This window comes from Syngnathoides biaculeatus, chromosome 20, assembly GCF_019802595.1.
Source record: "Syngnathoides biaculeatus isolate LvHL_M chromosome 20, ASM1980259v1, whole genome shotgun sequence".
NCBI lineage: Eukaryota > Metazoa > Chordata > Actinopteri > Syngnathiformes > Syngnathidae > Syngnathoides > Syngnathoides biaculeatus.
This window is the reverse complement of record NC_084659.1, coordinates 15,715,017-15,730,380: the sequence shown is the minus strand read 5'-3', so window position 1 is coordinate 15,730,380 and position 15,364 is coordinate 15,715,017. Positions and strand designations below refer to the sequence as shown.

The 15,364-nt window shown below is 47.6% G+C and overlaps 1 protein-coding gene and 1 long non-coding RNA gene across 3 annotated transcripts in view; one reads left to right on the top strand and one right to left on the bottom strand.

Annotated features, from left to right (window-relative positions):
* Positions 1-15,364, bottom strand: part of LOC133493523 (uncharacterized) — a 182,035-nt gene that overhangs the window by 29,234 nt on the left and 137,437 nt on the right. The window lies entirely within an intron of this gene.
* On the top strand, positions 585-4,067 carry LOC133493876 (leucine-rich repeat neuronal protein 3). Its single transcript, XM_061807827.1, has one exon. The coding sequence runs from the start codon at positions 756-758 to the stop codon at positions 2,883-2,885; it is 2,130 nt and encodes a 709-aa protein (XP_061663811.1). The 5' UTR covers positions 585-755; the 3' UTR covers positions 2,886-4,067.

Sequence of the window (15,364 nt, the reverse complement as noted above, 5' to 3'; positions counted from 1 at the left end):
TCTCATTGGCTGCCTGTCGACTTGTTGCTATGGTGACTGACATATTCCCCGAGTTGTGGAGCAGCTAATGCTCGAGCTACGGGGCATCTGCCGGTTCGAAATCCTAATAAAGCCACGGTTATAACCAATAATAGACCGGCATCAGGACAAATGCCATTTTGAAAGCGCCCGTGCCTGGAAGGTCAAAACAATTTTTAAAAACCGCGGTTCTGGATAAAGTGAGCGTGAATAAATGTCAACATATATCACGGGGCCTTTAATAAATGTCAGCGTGTCCAAAAGCTTTGGCGTTACATGTTATTACGCAACCGCTCACCGTGATTCACGGCTTGTTTGTATCTTATAGGTTGGAATGGACCGGGCCGCGGACGACAATCAGCGAGGAGGTCTGTCTTTCTAAAGCGGAGGAGACATTTTGTGGATGCCTGTGACTGTGCGAAGTCTCTACACTTCTCCCGATTCCACTGGTCTACCTGACTGCAGCCTTGGCCCCCACCCCACCCATCCCCCCCCCCCCCCTGCACCCTGACTTTGAGTGATTAGTAATCGCCTCCAAGGGCAATTGCGCGACAAGAAAGCAACGGCGACGAAAACAAAGCGAGACTCTCGGGAACTGGGAGCCCCTGCTGCAGTGGAATGTTGAGGTGGCAGGGCTGGTGAGTCACTCACCTCAGCAGATGCAACAAATTATTCATCGCTCGTGAACAGCCGAGAATACATAATTTACGAGGACCAATTTCCGACCGGGGACCAATATGAAGGACGTGTCGTTCGTGGATCGTCTCTTTGTCGGCTTGGCCGTGGCCTCTTTTGTTGTGGCCGCGGACAAGAGGCCGGACTGCCCCCAACTCTGCGTATGCGAGAACAGACCCTGGTTCTCTCCGAGTTCCGTATACATGGAGGCACAGACTGTTGACTGTAATGATTTGGGACTATTTAACCTGCCAGAGAACCTGCCCGTGGGCACAGAAGTGCTGTTGCTGCAAACTAATAACGTCGGGAAAATAGACAAACCCTTGGATTACCTGCCCAACATCACAGAGATTGATCTATCGCAAAATAACATCTCATTTATGAGCGAGGTCCATCTCGGGATTCTGCCTCAGCTTCTGTCCCTGCATATGGAGGAGAACCGGATACAAGAGCTGCCCGACCGATGCCTGGCGGAGGTGGCGAATCTTCAAGAGCTCTATCTGAATCACAACCTCATCTCCTCCATTTCCAAAATGGCTTTCCAGGGTCTCGGCAAGCTTCTCCGGCTCCACCTGAATTCGAACGAGCTGAAAGTCATTCACGGAGAGTGGTTCGAACCCATGCCGAACCTGGAGATTCTGATGATTGGCGAGAATCCCGTGCTTTCCGTCGCCGAAATGAATTTCAAACCTCTCGGCAGCCTCCGCAGTCTCGTTCTCACCAGAATGAACCTGTCCCGGCTCCCCGACAAAGCTCTGGCCGGCCTCGATAACCTAGAAAGCATCTCCTTCTACGATAATACGTTCCCCGAGGTGCCGCATTCTGCCCTGAGAAATGCGAAAAACCTGAAGTTTCTGGATCTGAATAAAAACCCCATCGCGAGAATACAGCGAGGGGATTTCGCCGACATGCTCCATTTAAAAGAGCTGGGGATTAATAGCATGCCAGAGCTTGTTTCCATCGACAGCTTTGCCCTCAATAATCTGCCCGAGCTGACTAAAATAGAAGCCACCAACAACCCGAAACTCTCCTACATCCACCCCAACGCTTTCTACAAACTGCCGCGACTGGAAACGCTAATGCTAAACGGCAACGCGCTGAGCGCCCTCCACAGGATTACGGTCGAGTCGCTCCCGAATCTCAGGGAGGTCAGCATGCACAGCAACCCCATCCGCTGTGACTGCGTGGTCCGCTGGATGAACATGAACAAGACCAACATCCGCTTCATGGAGCCCGACTCGCTGTACTGCGTCGAGCCCCCCGAGTACGAGGGCCAGCACGTCCGACAGGTGCACTTCAGGGAGATGATGGAGATTTGCCTGCCGCTCATATCTTCCGAAAGCATGCCCGGGCATATTAAAGTGGGCAGCGGGAGCTCGGTGTCGCTCCACTGCCGGGCCTTCGCCGAACCGGAACCGGAGATCTACTGGATCACCCCGTCCGGGAATAAAGTCATGCCTAACACGGTGTCCGATAAGTTCTACATGCACCCGGAGGGGACGTTTGACATCTACGACATCACGGAAAAGGAAGCCGGCCCTTACACGTGCGTCGCCCACAACCTGGTTGGCGCCGATCTGAAATCGGTTTCAGTCGAGGTGAACGGGTATCTCCCCCGGCCTGCAAACGCTTCGCTCGACGTCGAGGTCAAGTCAGTGGAGGCAAACGCGGTCCTGGTTCGGTGGAAGGCGAACCCGGGCACTCTGGCTCCCAGGATCAAATGGTACAACCCTTCAAACGCTCACCATCCCGCCGCTTCGTTTTCCGCCAGGGTGCCCTCTGACGTCCAGATCTACAACCTTACCCGTCTCAGCCCCGCCACCCAGTACATAATATGTGTGGACGTCCGCAGCATCCACTACAAGCGTGACACCAAATGTGTCAATGTCACCACCAAGGGATTAGTGCTCGCTGCCAAGGACACGGAAAAATGGGACACGGCGCTAATCACATCCTTTGGTGTGCTCCTGGCTGGGATTTCAGTGGGCTGTCTGCTTATTTACGTGTCTCTGAGGATCCACCAACTTAATGGGGATTTAAGGAAATGCGACTCCAAAGCTTTGCTGTCACCGGCGGAAGCCGCCGGCGGGCGCCCGCCGTCCTGCGCCGAGGTGTGGTTTTCAGGTAGGGCGCTGCCGAGCGGCGTGAAAGTGAAAGCCACCGTCATAAACTTGTCTGACGATGCATTTTAAGGACGGATCGGACGCGACTTCACAGGCGGGCGCGGACGAACGTGTCGCACTGTTCCAAAAGGCAAACCCAACCCTGAGCCGCAGCTCAGACACTCTGGCAAGACTATTACCGGACTGGGATGGAACTGTGTCATTTCCAAATAGTCGCTCTCCCAAGTTTAAACCCCCGGCCGATGGGGCGGCTTTGTAGCCGTGACATCAAGCGAAGCAAAACATCGATCGGGGTGAGGCGTTTTTTCCCCGCCAGAAGACACATTTTAACGACGGTTCATACGGAAACATGGGGAGGGGGTGGAGAAAGTTCAGATCAGACGAGGAGCGAGGACGGAGAGGAAAGAGGGTCCGCTCTCTCGTAACTGACTGTTCAATTTGTCCTGAATTGTGGAAAATGTCTGTGTGGTCCCGAGCAATACCGTCTGTGCTTTGTCGAAAAAAAAAAAATTTCAATAAAAATCCATAGACGAGTTAGCGATACAGTAATAACACCTGTCTATACCGAGGGAGGAGAATTTAGTAGACTAGACAAATAACAGTGAACTACGGTGTAAAGCCTTTTGATGAAACCCACCCCTCCCCCCCCTCTTTTCTATTTAAAAAAAAAACGAATTCTTGATTTTTCATGGAAATATTGTTATATATTCTCTTATGTTACCGTCGGTTTAAATAATTGGCTTGAAATTAAGGCAAGCGGCGGTGATGGCAACGTCACATTAAGCTTAACGGAATTCCGCTACAAAATGGCCGTCAGAGGAAGACGTGTAGTTCTCTTTTCAACTACGGGGGGGAAATATGAGGGCACGTCGGACTACTACAAGTGCAAAGCTGAAGGGGCTGCTGTGCTACCCCCCCCCCTCCCCGAAAAACTCATTGGTATGCCCTGGTAAGTGCCTAAAAAAAAAGAACTACATGAAGTCGGATGAAGAAGAATCAAAAAGACTATCAGTTGCAGCAAAAAAAAAAAAAAAACAAAAAAGATGAAAAAAAAATGACAAATATGACTATGTACACATCGCAGAATCACAAGCTACTCTCCAGTATGACGTGAAGACTACCCTGTCAGTATTTTTAGCAAACCTATTTTAAAGATATTTTGTTGTTGCTTTGGGTGTAAAAGTTAAAAGCCATTTTTATATTATAACTGTTCTATATGTGATCGACGGGCACAGCAGACTAATTAAGCGACGTGCTACAGAAAAAAAATGAATAAATGTCTCTTTTCTTTTACAAACAACTGCCACTGTTTGCTCTCTTCTTAATCGTCATTGACTTGGAACAATTTTGTAAACAATTGGTAGTAGACATGGTATCGGTTTCTGTCAGAGGGCGATTATGACTTTGAAACCATAAAATTTCTTAAATTGATTCGTCATGTTTACATATTAAATTTATCAACTCGGCAGCACGCTGGATCAGTTGGTAGAGCGTTCGCCTCACAGTTCTGAGGTCCCAGGTTGAGTCCTGGCCCCGCCTCAGTGGAGCCAGTGGCCTGTGTGGGTTTTCTCCGGGCACTCCGGTTTCCTCCCACACCCCAAAAACATGCAACATGAACTGGACTCTCTAAAATTGCCCCGAGGTGTGATTGTGAGGGTGTACCCCCGCTCCTGGCCGTCGACGGCTGGGATAGGCTCCAAATCCGAGACTATGGTCCTCATTTGGAAAAGTGTGGCGTGCCCTCTCCAGGTCGGGGATGAGATCCTCCCACAAGTGGAGGAGTTCAAGTATCTTGGGGTCTTGTTCATGAGTGAGGGAAGAATGGAAACGGGAGATCGACAGACGGATCGGTGCAGCGTCTGCAGTGATGCGGACTTTGTATCGGTCCGTTGTGGGAAAGAGGGAGCTAAGTCGAAAGGTGAAGCTCTCAATTGACCAGTCGATCTACGTTCCTACCCTCCCCTATGGGCATGAGCTGTGGGTTGTGACCGTAAGAACAAGATCCCGGATACAAGCGGCCGAAAATAGTTTCCTCCGCTGGGTGTTCGGGCTCTCCCTTGGCGATAGGGCGAGAAGCTCCGTCATCAGGGAGGGGCTCAGTGTCGAGCCGCTGCTTCTCCGCATTGAGAGGAGCCAGATGAGGTGGCTGGGGCATCTGATTCGGATGCCTCCCTGGTGAGGTGTTCCGGGCATGTCCCACCGGAAATTGGCCCCGAGGACGACCCAGGAAACGCTGCATAGACTGTGTCTCTCGGCTGGCTTGGGAACGCCTCGGGATCCCTCCGGAAAAGTTGGAAGAAGTGGCTGGGAAAAGGGAAGTCTGGGTATCCCTGCTGAAGCTACTTCCCCCCGCGACCCGACCCGGAAGAGCGGTAGAAAATGGATGGATGGTTATCTTGAATAAAACAAAAACTTTTTTGGTCCCTGACACCTACAACAATACTAATATGGAGGAGATGCCGTAAATAAGAAGAGTTGAGAACAACTCATGTCACTTCACTTTCCATCTCCTAATTCTTTTCACATCAAATGGCCAACCACTCCTTTTGAAGCCAAGAACTCCCTTTGAAATGGCATCTCCTGCCCCACCTTTGAAGATGCCCAATGACACTATAATCTGGAAATATTTTGTCACCTCTTGGGCTATTCCTCTCATTTGGAACTGAGCCTCGATGGCTGCATTCAGAGGAGCCAGATGAGGTGGCTTGGGCATCTGATTCGGATGTCTCCCCTGTGAGGTGTTCCGGGCTTGTCCCACTGGAAAGAGACCCCGAGGACGACCCAGGACACACTGGACAGACTATGTCTCTCGGCTGTCTTGGGAACACCTCGGGATCCCTCTGGAAGAGCTGAAAGAAGTGGCTGGGTAAAGAAAAGTCTGGGTGTCCCTGCTGAAGCTACTTCACCCGTGAACTGACCTGGGAAAGCGGTAGATAATGGATGGGTGGAAACACATGATTTGCCTTCACGTGCAACATAAAAATCACGTGGCGGGCCGCATCTGGCCCTCGGGCCTTGAGTTTGACACCTATACCATAGAGCATGTAAAACACTCGCTGGCAGTTCTCATCAAAACTTCATCAGGCTACGTTTTATCTGCATCGTCGCGGATTCTTTGAGAGTTAAAAAGCGTCGCAACAATCACGGACTGTCAGATTCGCAATGCGGTTTTGCCCGTGGTGGCCACTGGGTGGAAAAAAATGTGGGTAAAAGAGTTTCGGGGAGGGAAGATGTTGATATGGGTATCTTTGGGTTCAGCAGTACCCAATTAAATGTTCTGTTGATGTCTATATTTTGAACCAGAAACTGACAAAGGCAGACGATTTGTAAAAAGAAGAAACCGGCAGGCGTCGTCAGGGACAAAGCGTTCTTGAAGTCTGAAAAAAGTCGGGGGGCGGGGGTTGATGGAGGCCATCGAAAAGCTCCCGGAATCGCGTTTTATTGGGTCCACTGAATTATCCGGCGCAGGGAACGTTTCTTCCGAGAAAGTCGAGCAAGATGAATGGCTGTCAGGCGCAGAGCGACACGGCGGATTTATCAAAAACGGGGCCGGGCGCTCGTACGTCCGGTCCAGACCTTCGGCTCAGGCGGACGGAGGCTTTCAGAGGGGAGGCATCTGTCAGAGACAAAGGGAGTTTGAAAATATGACGGGGGGCAGCCTGGGTAGGCGCGTTCACTCCTGGGGAGTCAAAACGCACACAAGCACCAACACAAATCCTAACTAAGGATCTCATCCGTCTGCACGTAAGTAAACCGGATGTCATCTGAATTTCATTTTTTCCTCCTGTCGCACACCGCGTTCCTCGACACTCGCCCGACATTGGCATGCATATGAGTGCCGGTGGTTGTTTTTTTGTTTTCTTTGTCGCATTTTTACAGTCATAGCAACCTATATTGGGGAGGGGGGGAAAAAATGATTTTTCTGAAATCCTACATGAAAAGAAGCAGAGAGCAGTCACGGTTTAATCCGCTGCCAGCAATGGAAAATGATACTTCTCGCTGCATCTTTAGTTATTTTGAATACCCAAATCACTTTGTTCCTTCGAAAGACAAATCTGCGACGAAGCCGGTATTGAAGTGACGGCTTATGGATGGGTCCTAATCGCAGCGATTATTGCAAAATCATAATTTTTGCAAGGGTCGTCGTCGGGAGGTCTGCAATTTGAAGGTAGAATCCACTATGGGGAGGCCAGCGCGTTGGGGCTCTATCTAGACATCTAATTCCATCCATCCATTTTCTTAGCCGCTTATCCTCATGAGGGTCGCGTGGAGTGCTGGGGCCTATCTCAGCTGTCATTGGGCAGCAGGCCGGGGTACACCCTGAACTGGTTTCCAGCCGATCGCAGGGCACATAGAGACAGTGGCACTCACAAAAAACTGTTCATCCATCCATCCATCCATCCATCCATTTCTTTGCCGCTTATCCTCATGAGGGTCACATGGAGTACTGGAGCCTATCTCAGCTGTCATTGGGCAGCAGGACGGGGTACACCCTGAACTGGTTGCCAGCTAATTGCAGGGCACATAGAGACAAATAGTCGGACTCACAATCACACCTAGGGGCAATTTAGTGTCCAATTAATGTTGCATGTTTTTGGGATGTGGGGGGAAACCGGATCGCCCGAATGAAAACACACGCAGGCACGGGGAGAACATGCAAACTCCACACAGACAGGTCCGGGATCGAACCCAGGACCTCAGAACTGTGAGGCCACGGTTTTACCAGCTGTTTTCCCACCTGTACAAATTTGATATACATATTTTGCTGTTTTTTTATGACACAATTATTGCCCATAGTCAACTCAACTCATACACTCGGTAAGTTAACAAATTATTCGAGGATACAAAGAACATGAGCAGGAAACAACTGAAATTAAAGAGCAACGTTAAGCTTGAAATATAACCACATGAAATTCTCGATTTGCTGATTACATTGCTCGGACCATCAGTGGGATGAACGGTACCACAAAACGCAAAATCAAGCCAGCTGAGCCACCCTGCCGCCCACACATCAACACATCAATAGTTTGTCTACGGAATTGCATAATTCAAACAGACCAATTTCTAAGATAAATGTCTTTTCAGGCACCCCTAACTTAAAATGTAATTGCAGCGCAAGAACTGCAACAAAAGGCAACCAGCGCCGGAGGCGCTGCGGGCGTTTTTATACGTTTGAATTTTCAGCTTATTCATGTTACAAACTTCCGCGTAGGTCAGCCGGTCGTAGCTACGGGGCGCCCACGCTGGGATGAGAAGTAAAATGTCAACACGCATTTACAGTCCTGCCGCTTGTGCTATTTTCCGGCCACTAAAAGACCTTTACGGGATGAGGAACAAGCAGATGACCGACGAATTGTAATAACAAAGCCCCGATTGCTTTTAACGGCACTGTAAAAATATGGATTGTCCTCGTGGAGCCATATACCTTTAAACTCGTCCAGCGTATTTACACGTCAACGCCACCTGATATTGATTAAAGTCGGCCTTTCGAGCCTTGTGTCGACAGCAGTTAGGTGACAAGCACAAATGCGGACGCGCATTAACGGGCCCGATTTACTAAGACTCGAAAAACAGCGGGCGCTAAATTGCGTGTTCACTTTAACACACGGCGGGCGCTTCGGGTAGAAGGTGCGGACGTGTTAGGGAGGTTTTGCGCGATCACCGTGGAACGTTTGGAAAAGTGCTACAAGCGCAAAAAAAACAAAAAACAAAAACAAAAAACAAAAACAAAAACAACTGCGGGTGAAAAAAAGTAAAATGAAACATGAAGCAAACTTTAAACAGCGGCAGCGAAAACTAAAAAAATTGAGTCGATTGCTTCAACCAGGGGTCTCAAACAGGCGGCGGGTGGGCCATTTGCGGCCCCCGAGATGATATTTTGTGGCCCCCACCTTACTATAAAAGTTAAATGATAGTGCTGCCCTCAGGTTTGATAGGAATGGCGGTTTTACTGAGTCGTGTGCAGGGGCGGTGGGGTGCTCTCGGGGGGCTTGACGGTCACATTTTTCATTGAGTGAAAGTTACAGTGGTGTTGCCATGGAGAAAATAGATGGTTTTTTTTTTTAAATTTCTCATTTATATTGCGTACATGTGCGGCCCAGCCTCAGGTAGAATGCGCCCACAGCGCCCCCCGAGGTGAATTTGAATTTGAGACCACTGGGTTCAAATAAAACTTTGGTTTGATTGGTATGGCTAACGTTTAAGCGATGTAACCTCCGAAAATACACGAGTGGAAAGAAAGAGTTGCACAGTAAAAATTTTCACAAAGCCAGCAGCGGGATAATGCAACAAACTTTGCCCCCCCCCCCCCCCCCCATATACAGTAGATATTTTCTGACACCAATAACGGTTACCGGGCAGGAAAAAGGATCTATGAAACGGCAAGGCACCATAAACTCACTCACCAAAAATTCACGTTATGTAAGGGGAAGCGCCGACGTGTCCGTAAAAAAAGAGGCTACACGCCTCATAAGACCCCCCGGCTGTTTACTTCAGCCGTTAGTTCATCCATTTTGTTGGCGAGTGACCTCACATTCAAACCCCCCCTCCCCCCCGTTTATGATCGATAAAAATAACAGTTGAAATATCTTGTCCTCGATCCGCTCTCACACGTTGGCTCGCTTATCGGTGAGAACGGCTGCTCCGTGTTTGAAGCAACATAACAGTTTTACGTGAGCATTACAGACGGCGAAAAAAATATCGCGCTAGCCAGCTTGCGCTGCTAATCTCCTAAAATAAGTAGCGTGGCTAAAACCAGTATGCCACCACAGGGAATTACTAACTGGTGAAATAAAGTATAAAAGGAGGTATAAAGGAGTGGTCTCAAACTTGCAGACTGCGGGCCATTTGCGGCCCGGGAGATAATATTTTGTGGCCCCCACGTTAATATGAAAGTTTCATGCTAGCGCAGCCCTCGAGTTTTACATGAATGGCACTTTTACAGTGTTGTGTGCAAAGCCAAATCATGGTGGTGTATTTTTCTGAGTGAACTTTACAGCAGCTATGCTGCTGCTATAGCTATTGCTATGTAGTGTTTTAATAGTAGTTTTGTACACAACCTTTTGACGCAAGCATATTTGTTTATCGTTTTTTCATTTATTGGTGGGGTACACTCCAAACTGGTTGCCAGCCAATCGCAGGGCACATAGAGACAAAGAGCCGCACTCACAATCACACCTAGGGGCAATTCAGAGCATCCAATTAATGTTGCATGTTTTTGTGGTGTGGGAGGGAAACGGGAGCGCCCGGAGAAAACCGCACGCAGGCACGGGGAAAACATGCAAACTCCACACAGGCAGGACCGGGATTGAACCCAGGAGCTTCGAACTGTGAGGCCAAGGTTTAACCAGTTGATTCACCGTGCTGACCTGTACAAATTTGATGTACATATTTTGCTGTTTTTTTTTCATGACACAATTATTGTCCATAGTCATCTCAACTCATACCCTTGGTAAGTTAAATTACTCGAGGATACAAAGAACATGAACAGAAAACAACTGAAAGTAAAGAGCAATGTTCAGCTTGAAATATAACGACATTAAATTCTCAATTTGCTGATTACATTGCTCGGACCATCAGTGTGATGAACGGGACCACAACAGGCAAAATCAAGCCAGCTGAGCCACCGTGCCACCCAGACATCAACACTAAATAGTTTGTCTATGGAATTGCATAATTCAAACAGACCAATTTCTCAGATAAATGTCTTTTCAGGCACCCCTAACTTAAAATGTGATGGAGACAGAGCTCAGCCACACTCACAATCACACCTAGGGGCAATTTGGAGTCCAATTAATCATGCATGTTTTTGGGGATGTGGGAGGAAACCGGAACACCCCGAGAAAACCCACGCAGGCAAAGGGAGAAGATGCAAACATGCAAACTCCACGATTTGAATCCCGGACCTCAGAACTGTGAGGCCGACGGTCCAACCAGTTGCACCACTGTGCCGCCTCCTAGTTTATCTTAATGTGATTAACTTTAAAAAAAAAAATGTTTGAGAACATTGAATTTTCTTTTGAATCTCGAATTGAAATTGGCCGCGAGTGCATGCGTGCCGACACTGCGGCCCAGCTTCTGCCGGACGCTACCTCCAGTGGCCCTGAGATAAATTGATATACCCCTGGTATAAAGGAATAATTAATGTAGCTGCTGTAAGTGTAAGTGTCAGTGATGGAGTTGGAAGTGTTATTGGAAGCAAAACAAGTATTACTGAGTGACAAAACAGACATCTCGAGGCAGCAAAAATCCACGTTTTGTTTGGGCGAATTTGTCCCGAGTGCATCACAATCGGATGTGTGCATCCTCAACAACATTGTGTTCAAAACTTGGGAAATCACATGGGGAAAAATTGCGAACCATATGGAAGTAGACTTGAAAGGGGTTTTGTCATCAGCGACATGACATGACCCAGCTCCACAATTTCACGACCGAATAGATATGTCGCAAACGTGTTTTCCAGGTTTTTCAAAAACGTTAGCTCGAGCGGAAATTTTTGCGTCCTGGTTTGCACCCGCCTTTCAGATGCGCTGTTAAAAACTGATCCCACGTTTGATCAACCACATAATCCGTTTTCAAATACTCCTCCCCACAAAGCGGAATGCAAAAATGAACTTAAGTATCCACGTTTGCATGAATATTAATTTCAATGTATCAACACGCAGATAAAGCGGATGAAGCCTTCAAACGGCCTCTGTCCGGCTGTACAGTCCATTAACACACTAACCTGGAGCTGAATCCGTGACCTGGCGCGGAGTCAACATATTGAGGCCTGCAGCACTTTTAGTCTTGCCGCTGTGATGGGGCGGAAATTATTATTTTTTGGAATATGGCTATGATATTACTCTTCAGAGGGCTTTTCCACTAATTGGAAGCGCCGTTGTCAAATACACGATCGCAGCGCCCGGCTGCTAATATATTACCGCCTGCTTTTGTCTCATATGCGTTTTCGCGCACGACGTCGGCTCGCCCGGCCCGACTCGGGGTCAGATCAATGCGGCGACTAATGAGCAACGCGAGCGGCGTGCGCTCAAATCATGATTAATGAGGATTAGCGCTAAAGATGACGGGGGGGGGGGGGAAATTATTGCGCCAAACTTGCTGTAAAATATATGGATGTGCTCCTCGCTGTAGGTTGCACTGCGGAGGCGCCCATCAGGCTAATTAGTGCTGCGGAGGCTGATATTCATCATCAGTGCATATTAAAGTCTTGTTGTGAATCAGCGACTCCCTCGAAGTACTTTCCGCCGTAGCGCTTATGTAACGCTGCAACTGGATTCCTATATCTTAGTAGATTCCAGTCTTAAATTAATACTTGCACAAATATTAGGGCTGTGCAGAAGTCAGCGGTGACTCGAATTGGGATTTAAACCGGGCTAGAATGTTCCGACTCGAATCGGAATGAATCTTACATGGATTTGACGAGACCTGCAACGACTGCGACATTGCAGTTATTTAACACGATCCCAAATATTTCAAGAGTTTTAGCCATCCATCCATTTTCTATGGCTTCTCAGGGTCGCGGGGGAAGTAGATTCAACAAGGATACCCAGACTTCCCTTTACCCCACCACTTCTTCTCGTTCTTCCGGAGGGGTCCTGAGGCGTTCCCAGGCCAGCCGAGAGACATAGTCTCTCCAGCGTGTCCTGGGTCGCCCACGAGGTCTCTTTCCGGTGGTACATACCTAGAACACCTCACCAGGGAGGCCTCCGGGAGGCATTCCCAGCCCAGCTGAGAGACATAGTCTCTCCAGCGTGTCCTGGGTCGCCCACGAGGTCTCTTTCTGGTGGTACATACCCAAAACACCTCACCAGGGAGGCCTCCGGGAGGCATCCCGAGGCGTTCCCAGGCCAGCCGAGAGACATAGTCCCTCCACCATGTCCTGGGTAATCCCCAGGGTCCCTTTCCGGTGGTACATACCCAGAACACCTCACCAGGGAGGCCTCCGGGAGGCATCCCGAGGCGTTCCCAGGCCAGCCGAGAGACGTGGTCTGTCCAGCGTGTCATGGGTCGCCCCCAGGGTCTCTCTTCGGTGGAACATCCCCAGACCACCTCACCAGGGAGGCCTCCGGATCAGATGCCCCAGCCACCTCATTTGGCTCCTCTCAATACGGAGGAGCAGCGGCTCGACACTGAGCCCCTACCGGATGCCCAAGCTTCTCACCCTGTGATTATGATATTTTGACTTCCTGAACTTAGCCCCTGCTCGAGTGCCCAGTTGTAGTTCGCTCTTGGATCCAATACAGCCGGCCAGCAAGCTGGCTAGCTAGCTACCTAGAAAGAAGTCAGCTGGTTCCAGCCAGCAAGGATTTATGGCACCGATCCCTGCAAAACCAATCTGGGTTCCACCTTAGGCCACAGTACTGCAAGGGATCCAAGTTAAAGTAAGCCTTTTTAAACTATCAACAACTTGCAGAGTGAGGAACGGGCGTTGCTGACCATAACTAGGGACAGTCGGTGGGCTGAACACTTCGAAGATCTCCTCAATCCCACCGACACGCCTACCGGTGAGAAAGCACGATCTGGGGGCTCTGAGGTGAGATCTCCTATCTCTGGCTTTGAGGCTAAATAGCTCCTTGGTGCCAGGGCCCCTGGGCGGGGGGGCGGGGGGGGCGCGGATGAGATCAACCCGGAGTTTGTAAAGACTCTCGATGTTGTAAGGTGGTCTTGGTTGAAGGCTTTTTAAGAACGGAGGCTTTGCAGGGCGTGATGCAACCACGACGGAATCAGACTTCTCACCCTCCCTGCTAAGTACTCTACTTTTCACACAATCATATGTGATTTTTCGGGTATCGGGTTAAGACGTCTCGATTTTGGAACAGTCGAAGGAACGACGATCCCATTCAGCTTTGGAAGTCATTTATTACCGTCAACGCGAATAACGAATTGGGATTGAGAAGGAGAGTCTGAGTCCGAGTAAATATGGATAGGACATATTGTACATACGGGCCAGATCAATGGCGGTATTTGATTTTGTTTGGTCAAACACAAAAGAAAGGCAGAATCGTCGCCACAGTCGGTTATGCTAATTTGCATTCACACAAGCAGGAAACATAAAAAAAGTCATTAACAAGTGCCTGCATATGTGATAATGTTTTCTTTTCCAAAACTCATTGATTTTGGAACAAACATTGCAAATGCGGTTTTTAATCCGCGTCGCAATTTAGCGTGGAGTTAATCAACGGAGAACGCCGTGTCTTAACATTTGCCTTAATGTCTTTTTCATCAAAACAGGTGGGGTTTTTTTTTGTTGTTATTTTTGCATTGTTGAAAAATGAATAATTTTAAACGGGATTTCAAAATCAGGACTCACAGTCGGTTCTTGCTGTACATGCAATTTGTTTTGGTTTCAAAATGGCTGCTACATCCTGGCACTTCAGATCGCAGAGCCCTCTGGTGTATCGCAACAACAAAAAGCTGTTTAAAGTGGCAAAACGATGAAATACAGATTGAGTGATAAAGACGGAAGAAGCAAAAAATAAAAATTAAAAATTTGGGACACAGAACATTTTGGCATAAAAAATATGAAAAATGTTACCAGTACTATTACTAATAGTGCTATTACCATTTGAGTGATACCAGCTTCCAATAATTCAAACTCTCTATATTATTGTATTCATCCAGAAGTAATAACGACAAAATGATAAATATTTCAGGAATATTTAACAATTTGTTTTGGTTTCAAAATGGCTGCTACATCCTGGGACTTCAGATCGCAGATCCCTCTGGTGTATTGCAACAACAACATTCTGTTTAAAGCGGCAAAACAATGAAATACAGACTGAGTGACAAAGACGGACCATTTGTAGAAGAAGCAAAAAAAATAAAAAAATAAAAAATGTCGTTTGGGAAACAGAATTCTAAAAACATTTTGGCATAAAAAATATGAAAAATGTTACCAGTACTATTACTAATAGTGCTATTACCATTTGAGTGATACCAGCTTCCAATAATTCAAACTCTCTATGTTCTTGTTTTTATCCAGAACTAATAACGACAAAATGATAAATATTTCAGGAATATTTAACAATGTGTTTTGGTTTCAAAATGGCTGCTACATCCTGGTACTTCAGATCACAGATCCGTCTGGTGTATTGCAACAACAAAAAGCTGTTTAAAATGGCAAAATGATTTAATACTGATTGAGTGACAAAGACGGAAGAACCAAAAAAAATGAAAAAATTGGGACACAGAACATTTTTGCATTAAAAATTTGAAAAATATTACCACTATTATTACTATTAGTGTTATTACATTTGAGTGATACCAGCTTCCAATAATTCAAACTCTCTATATTCTTGTCTTTATCCAGAACTAATAACGACAAAATGATAAATATTTCAGAAAGCTGTTTCTTGCGCATAAACAATAACAAATATCAGCGAGATACTATTTACAGCCGAGTACCTTTTGTACAAAATTTAGGATCAAACAACCCAATTGTGGAGACCTCCACAAAAGACCGCACAAAACGACGGATCCCGTTTTTCTGTCCTTCCCCGTAGCAATCAGGAGGAAAAACCCGGACGTGCATCTCGTTGCTTTTCTGT

What these genes read in the sequence shown, in the direction of transcription:
- LOC133493876 (XM_061807827.1), top strand. Translation starts at nt 756, where the DNA reads ATGAAGGACGTGTCGTTCGTGGATCGTCTCTTTGTCGGCTTGGCCGTG.